The sequence below is a fragment of the Rhodnius prolixus genome, unplaced genomic scaffold (genome assembly GCF_049639745.1).
Source record: "Rhodnius prolixus isolate KJV_2025 unplaced genomic scaffold, Rpr scaffold_3, whole genome shotgun sequence".
In the NCBI taxonomy this organism is placed as follows: Eukaryota; Metazoa; Arthropoda; class Insecta; order Hemiptera; family Reduviidae; genus Rhodnius; species Rhodnius prolixus.
In genome coordinates this window covers 31856484-31865275 of record NW_027411603.1, presented here as the reverse complement: position 1 = coordinate 31865275, position 8792 = coordinate 31856484, and the positions used below count along the sequence as shown (strand labels likewise).

The window sequence follows — 8792 nt, the reverse complement described above, 5'->3', positions numbered from 1 at the left end:
ATCTTATATTGGCTCATTCCTATTCGCTCCCTAAACTTCTCCAAAAACATTTCCAAACATTACTCACTTAGTATTGTCTGATTATCCTCAAATTTCCATTAATTAGGTTGACGATGGAATTTGATATAAACAAATCTGTTTAAAGACTTATTCAGTAGATATTTTTTATAATAAATACTAATCCCCGTAGGGGGAAGTGGACTAGCCACTTCTTCAGGGAGCTTGGCGTCCCTGCGGGTACCCCAGTCTAACAACACTTCAACACTTACACTGACACTCCTTAACACTCACACACTACACTTAGGACCTGCAGAGGTAGTTGATGTGTGCAGCTACTTGGGTTTAGCGAACCCACAGGTAAACTCGAGATCCCCACCACACACCTCACCCACACCTTAACATTCACACTTCACAGACGACTACACACACTGCACGAACAAGGACACGCACTCGTCGAGAGACGGAGTATAAATATCTCTCCCTCGCGTGCCGTGGCGAGGCTTTGGGGCTAGGGTGGAAAAGAGGATCCTGGGCATTGAGGGAGACGTTGACCTGCGGGCTTCTTATCCCAACACATGCCTTTGGCCTCGGCTTCACCCGAGAGCTCCACCTGGAGGATACCCCTACTTCAGGAAATCGGCTAGGGAACACTGTCTCAGACAGGTTCCTAGGGGTAGGAAGGGGGTCACGGGGGCACGGGTCGGTACCTGGTACCGGAACGTTGTCTTCCGTGGCACCGGTCTATGTCGAGGTGCGATGGTCTACCCGGACAGTAACCGGGTCCATTTGAGCGTCCGTGGAGGCGGGACCACGTGCCTCGATGAATCACATTAGGTTATTATGGAGAATAATCTAAAACCCCTTTCTGGGCCTGGCCCAACAAAACCACCTACCCCACTATCCCATCCTAACCCCACACCATCCCTTCCAACAACTTATACCAATAATAATCCTCTCCCTTCCTCAGCTATCCTTCCCACTATAACTCCCTCTCCTACAATAATCCCTCTCACTCCTTCGATAGACAGTAACGGCAAACGGAAAGGCATGGACAAGGACAATTCAATTGGAAAAATGCTAACTGGGATGCAAGTTACGTTGCAACCATTCAGCCCCTCTTCCCCGCCAAGGAAGAAAGCCAGGGGCGGCAACAAGAGGATTTTTGAATCAGAACAGATGAAGTTTATAGACCTGGAAAAAGACAATTGGGGAAGGTTCTTTGTTGTAAAGAAGAAAAATGGGACATTTAGTAATGAATGCTCATTTAAACTAGCTCAATTTATAAAATCAATTATTGGAAAGCCAAAAAGTGTAAGGAAACAAAATGACGGATGTTCAGGCCACATTATAAGTTTTGGAGTGTACTGTACCCGAAGTTAAATTATAATTTAAAATATTAAAATAAATTCTAGAAGGGCTACAGTCTATGCTGTTTGCTGCCTAACAGCAAACAAAAAAGTTAAACTTTGCACCTTGTTGCTGTGCCCAGCAACAAGAGTCAGTACTCAGTAGTAGTACGGTGCCAGCCACATACGAGCAGACATCAGGGCTTAGTCGGAGTATTGTTTACCTCGCCTATCCCTTGCTCAATTTCTTTGCATTGTCTTATACTTACGTTTTGTACAATTACAACGTTTATGATTATACTTGTACAATTACAACGGTTATAATTATATTTGTGCAAGTACAACGTCTTTGTTATTAATTTGCAAATCAAGAACAAAATAGTGAGTGCAAGTGCGGTAGTGGAAGGCTCGAACGTTTCCGCCTACGATAACGCCTCGTACATGTACGTGAGCAGTTCCGGCGTCCAGCAGGCGCATACCTACGATTATCGTCCGTAGAGAAGCACACCATATATAGCCAGCGGCTTAGCCTAATGGTAGCGTGAGCGACTGCTGACACTAACGCTTCACACCGCAGGTTCGATTCTCACCAGCATCAAATCGGTATTTAGACTTTTTTACTTTACTTTTTATTCCATAAAATAATTATTTTCACATTTTTATGTTTTGGGCATCCATTCCAACCTTATAATTTAACTTCAATTATAATTATAAGTGCTAAGTGGTAATTGTGGTCATTTTCTCTGTATTTAAGGACCCTCCAATCCCCATTGGGCCTACCTTCTTTAAACAGGGTGCGGAAATAGTAAGGTTCCGCACGGAACCCTATCACGCCCCGACATTTTCTGGCGCCCGAACAGGGACACAAACCCTACATTTCGGCACTGCCCGAATAGTAAATGTTTATTAACAACAACAATAATAATAATAATAATAAAAATTAATAATCATAATAATAAATATTTATTCAAATATTTACTTCATTTCATTTTATTTCATTTTCTCGCCCCGCGAACTAGTACAGTCTGATTCTACTTTTATTCTCTCTCTTCCGGCATCCCGGAAGTATACAAATTATTCTTTAATAACTATTGGGCATTACCAATCATTCAGTTATTATATTTATTTAAAACCACAATTACCACTTAAACCTTTGCGTCTACATTAGACTTAATATTAATTGTGAGCTTCAAGCGCTATTAAAAATCTAATTGAATTACACTTAATTCTTTACGTCTACATTAGACTTTATTATAAATTTTGAATTGTTTAAACGCAATTAATAATTTAATCGAATTACATTTAATTCAATAATAATTATTTCTATTATTTCTTCATTTTAAAAAGTGTTTTGTATTCATTCTTGATTATAGTTTATAATATTTGGCTCATTTAGCCCTTTGTTTATTAATAGTTAGTTCTCAAAACAGAATTTATCTTTCTGGAATACTGTTTATTGTACGCTGGCCATAACATATCTCCCTTCCGCTCATCGCAGAAAAAATATTTAACTATTGGCAGCATTTTCATATAATTGCTTTGTGTTTACTTCAACTTTCCGCATTTCTCTTCTGGTTCTAGGGATTTTATTTTGATTTTCTAGCAGTTCATCAATTCTATTGCTCAGAATGGAAGGCCTTACCCCCGAACGAACCGCAGAGTTCACTCATCTGAAGTCAAAACTTCAAAACTTAGCTCATGAGATTAAAGCTCTTTTAGAACAAGGGCGATCCATCACTGAGGACCCTTCCCAATTATTTCTATTCAAGGGTATGTACAAGAAGTTAGATTCTTATTTTGACACCTTCCAGTCTACATGGGATAAAATAATAGAGCTAGTACTCTCCTGGCAGTTAACTAGCCTCTTTCCCAGTCAACAAGATAAACAATTACAGCAGACTGTGAAACGCTATTATTATGAAATTAGCGCCATATATGAGCATCACATGAATCCAACTCCTGTTGCAGCTCCTGCGCCAGCATCTGGCCAGGCTTCAACCTTAAGCGAATCACGTATTATAAGAGCTCAGTATCCTAAGATAAATCTTCCTACCTTTGATGGGAACCAGGCAGAATGGCCGCTCTTTCGCGACACTTTCACTGCCCTTATTCATTCAGATGCTTCTTTATCTGGAATTGAAAAGTTTCTTTTCCTTATTTCATGCCTTAAGGGTCCAGCCCTCACCTTAATTAAGGGGATAGACATTGAGGAGGCCAACTATTCTCAAGCCTGGCACTTGCTCAATGCCACCTATAATGACAAGCGCAGATTGGCGAATAAATACCTCAAGACGGTATTGGATTATACCCCTCTTAAAAACAAGCCAACTTCCAATTCCATTAAGCATCTACTGACTACTGTTGTTGAGTGCATCGATTCCTTCCGGAAGTTAAAAATTCCTCAAGCGGACGACTACTTATTATTCTATCTGGTCCTCCGTTGCTTAGATAAGGGCACAAGGACAGCCTTTGAAACGCAGTACGCGCGCACAGAATTTCCCACCTATCAAAATCTTATAGATTTTATTAGAATAGAGTGGAGGTCCTCGGAACTAACTAATGAGGACTCAGGCCCTCCCTCAAATCCATTGCGAGCTAGTCACCCTCCGACAAACGGAAGGGGAGGTACATCTCATGCGTCTCTTCTTGTTGATAACAAGGTTGTAGGCAATCCGCCATTACAAAGGAAGAAAACGTATCCTGATTCATCTAAGGCTGCCCGAATATCATGTCCTGTTTGCAAATCGGCCCATGGTCTATATCAATGTGACCCTTTCCGCAAGGCTTCTCCTTCAGAGCGCATCAAGCTGCTAAAGGATTGGAAGGGCTGCACCAACTGTCTTTCCGCTAAGCATGGGAAGGATACATGCAGTTCACAAAGAAGATGCCAGCTTTGCGCTAAAATGCATCATACTTGGCTGCACCTCTCGCAACCTCCAACACAACCTACTCCTTCCGCATCCTCTACAGTACCAAGTACTAGCGGCATAACCTTGGGTACTCAAAACATTCACACAGAGGTTCTGTTGGGCACAGCTGTGATTGAAGTGCAATCCGCCCAAGGCAGTTACCAAAGGGTGCGCGCGATCCTTGATAATGGAAGTCAGCACTCGTTTATGACCCTCGACTGCGCTACGAGGTTAGGCCTGATCCCGCAGCCCTATGCACAATGCATATCCGGCATTGGTCAGGCACCCCTTAGTGGCATAGTGGGCAAATTGACCTGTCACATTCGATCAGCGCTCTACTCAGATCTTCGCGCAGACTTTGCCCCAGAGGTCATAGTAGTCACGCGCATTACTGGCCCTCTCCCTCATAAGCAACTTCCTTCCGAATTGCTAAATTTGTATAGATCATATGTACTCGCCGACGAAGAATTCTGGAAGCCAGCTCCAATCGAATTCTTGCTAGGAGGCGATCTATTCTATGACATAATCAAAGGGAAGCCCCTTACGTTAGGTCCTGATTCACCTAAGCTACTTCCAACAATATTCGGTTTTGTGGCAGCGGGCCCCACTAAAACCTCCACCTTATGCCAAGAGTCATCCACTCTATTAGCGCCTTCCACTAGTGATATGGAGAACATCATGGCAAGGTTTTGGGAAGTGGAAGAACTGCCTAAAGCACGCATTGTGTCAGAGGAAGAAAATGCTTGCGAATCCCATTTCATTTCTACTCATAGTAGAACCCCTGAGGGACGCTACATAGTGTCTTTACCATTCAAAGATTCCATCTGTAACTTGGATAACCCCAGGCAGCAAGCGCTAACCCGGTTTTTTAACTTGGAAGCCAAGCTCGAAAGAAATGCCTCATTAAAAGAGCAGTATCATGCCTTCATGATGGGATACCTAACATTAGGCCACATGAAGGTAGCCCCTTCGGACACTTCCCTTTACACCATTCCTCACCATGCGGTATACAAAGAACAGAATGGCCAGATGAAATTACGCGTTGTATTTGACGCATCATGCAGCACTCGAGGTGGATCGCTAAACGATCATCTGTTTGCTGGTCCTAAGCTACAGCTGGATATAGGCGATGTCATCACTAGCTTGCGCGTACATCAGTTCGTTTTTATTGCCGACATAGTCAAAATGTATCGCCAGATCCTGTTGGATCCAAGCGACAGAAAGTATCAGCACATCCTGTGGAGATTCAACCCAGACGAACCCCTGCAAGAGTACGAGTTATGTACGGTCACTTATGGTGAGAAGGCCTCTGCCTTCTTGGCCCAGAGAACCCTCAAACAGCTGGTGCATGACGAAGGCGACTCATATCCTCTAGCTTCAAGAGCTCTACTCGAGGATATTTACGTTGACGACATCGCCACTGGGGCATCGACCATCGAGGGTGTCATGCGCCTTAAAGAAGAACTCGTTACCCTGCTGGGCAAGGGAGGTTTCCACTTGAGTAAATGGGCCTCCAACTCCCTAGATTTATTGCATACTCTCCGCGAGGATGAAATTGGTGATCCCTGTATAGCCCTGTCCGACGATAGCCACGCTATCAAGATACTCGGCATTCAATGGAGCCCCAGCGAGGACGTGCTTTCATATCAAATACGCATTCCACCTTTGAAACTCACCAAGAGAGCGATCCTATCCGCCATTGCCCGCATCTATGACCCCCTGGGATATTTAGCCCCGGCAATTTTCTTCGCTAAGACGCTTCTCCAGGATCTTTGGGTAGCGAAAATTGGTTGGGATGAGGTAGGCCCCTCACAAATCGTGAACAAGTGGCAATTGTTCGTAGACCAGCTTAGCTGTTTAAGCGAAATAAAGCTTCGCCGCCACTTCACGTCACCAAACGCCACGCTACACCTAATAGTAGGTTTCAGCGATGCTTCACAGCGAGGCTATTCAGCTGTTCTATATTTGCTAGCCACGCTTCCCGAGGGTGTCCAAGCATCCCTGCTCAAGGCAAAAACAAAGCTTGCACCCATCAAGCCAACCACAATCCCGCGCCTAGAGCTGTGTGGAGCATTACTTCTCAGCAAGCTCTTCCACTCATGTCAAGGGCTGGTGACCAGGTTAGGCATCAGAGAATCCATCTTCTTCACAGACTCTCAGGTGGTGCTGGGTTGGCTTTCCACTCCACCAGAGTTGCTTAACACGTACGTAGCCCACAGAATTGTCGCTATATTGGACAATACCCAGAGAAACCAATGGAAGTATGTGCCATCCCAGGAAAATCCTGCAGATTGCGCATCGCGAGGCACTCTTCCAGGTGAACTTCTCCACCATCCTCTATGGTGGGCGGGGCCCTCTTGGCTGCGTACCATACCGAGTAATTGGCTCGAGCCAATCGCTCCACACGACCAACCTCTTCCTGAACTTAAATTAAAAAACATCACCGCGCTCAATACCACATCTGACTCAGACGCATTCGACTGGATTGAGCGTTTCAGTACGTACCCCAAGCTGGTGCGTAGCACTGCCTATGTCCTAAGGTTCATAAACAAGTTGCAACACCGTGCACTGCCCATTGGCCCTATATCGCTTCCCGAATATAGGAAGGCCGGAAAGCTTCTTGTAAAGCTTGCACAACGCTGCTATGTGACCTTTGACGGTAAGGTAGTAAACCTTAGATCCCTTTCCTCCCTGCGTCCATTCATTGACCAGGAAGGCCTTTTGAGGGTGGGTGGACGACTCGAACACTCTCGCCTCCCATATGATGCCAAGCATCCTTACATTATCCCCTCCAAATCTCACCTTACACAATTGTTGATTGATCATTATCATTTAACCTATCTGCATGCAGGAAGCACAGCGCTCCAAGCCATGCTGCAGACTAGGTACTGGATCCCCGGAGCCAGGGGAATAATTCGCCGCCGCGTCTTCCATTGCGTTACATGCTACAAGACAACGCGTGCTCCTCAAGCTCCCCTTACGGGCAATCTGCCCTCCTCACGACTTGAGGAGGGGCAGGTGTTCGCTCTCGTTGGCGTAGATTTTGGAGGTCCGTTCTACATACGTGAATCCTTGCGGCGAAAGGCTGCTCTCGGGAAGGCATACTTATGCCTATTTGTCTGTATGTCCACTAAAGCCGTGCACCTGGAACTAGTATCCAAGTGCACAACTGACGCCTTTCTGGCAGCACTCGAACGCTTTGTCAGCAGAAGAGGAAAGCCGGCGCACATCTATTCGGATTGTGGTACAAATTTCATCGGCTCGGCTCATCGCCTCAGAAAATTAATGGTGCTACTTAGGTCGGCTCAAGCGCAAGAACGGATCACTCAATATACCGTGCCTCAGGAGATTGAGTGGTCTTTCAATCCACCTTCAGCTCCCCACTTTGGAGGGCTATGGGAGGCCGGCATCAAGTCCTGTAAAACCATCTTACACAAGGTGATTGGGGAGAACGCGCTTACTTACGAAGAACTGGCTACATTGTTCTGCAGAATAGAAGGCATCCTCAACTCTAGACCCCTTATACCTATGGGATCCGACCCAGATAACATAGCTTGTCTGACTCCAGGGCACTTCCTCATCGGAAGATCCATAACCGCCTTACCCGAGGAGCACTCTCCTGGGAGCACAAGACTATCTCAGCGCTGGCAACTTATTCAGGACAAAACGCAGCATTTCTGGAATCGGTGGCGCATGGAGTACCTCCATTTCCTCCAGCAACGCCAGAAGTGGCTAAAGAGCACCCCTAATATTCTGGTGGGAGATTTGGTTATCCTCAAAGAGCCCAATTCCCCACAGAAATCTTGGCCATTAGCTAGAGTCACAGAAACACATCCCGGCAGCGACGGTATAGTCCGGGTAGTTACGATACGGACTAAAACCGGCACCTACAAGAGGCCCGTAGCCAAATTGGTTCCTTTGGCGCCTCTTAACCAACAATCCTAACTATCAAATTAATACATTCAAGCCGTGCGCAATGCACCAGCTTGCTTACTGATGCCAAGCATCCATATCATTCCCTTTATTTAACTTTCATTTCAATCTATCAAGTCTTTCCATAGCGACCGAACTGCAGCTTTACAACCCTTGGTAAACTCCTTCTCCTAGCCTTACTACCCCTTGAACCAGAATAGGCCATCTTCCGCGGATCTCGCTGCTTCACAATGAACTATAGATCTTGGAAAATTTAATACAATTTTGGTGGGCGGTATGTTCAGGCCACATTATAAGTTTTGGAGTGTACTGTACCCGAAGTTAAATTATAATTTAAAATATTAAAATAAATTCTAGAAGGGCTACAGTCTATGCTGTTTGCTGCCTAACAGCAAACAAAAAAGTTAAACTTTGCACCTTGTTGCTGTGCCCAGCAACAAGAGTCAGTACTCAGTAGTAGTACGGTGCCAGCCACATACGAGCAGACATCAGGGCTTAGTCGGAGTATTGTTTACCTCGCCTATCCCTTGCTCAATTTCTTTGCATTGTCTTATACTTACGTTTTGTACAATTACAACGTTTATGATTATACTTGTACAATTAC

At 45.0% G+C, this 8792-nt stretch overlaps 1 protein-coding gene across 1 annotated transcript; it reads left to right on the top strand.

Annotated features, from left to right (window-relative positions):
* Window positions 1-2974: 2974 nt before the first annotated feature.
* Window positions 2975-8200, top strand: LOC141452288 (uncharacterized). The gene has a single exon (XM_074124262.1). It carries the CDS (start codon window positions 2975-2977, stop codon window positions 8198-8200), a length of 5226 nt encoding a protein of 1741 aa, XP_073980363.1.
* The last annotated feature ends 592 nt before the right edge of the window (window positions 8201-8792 follow it).

Bases quoted from the DNA above. Each gene is read 5' to 3' on its own strand.
- LOC141452288 (XM_074124262.1), top strand. From the start codon at position 2,975: ATGGAAGGCCTTACCCCCGAACGAACCGCAGAGTTCACTCATCTGAAG.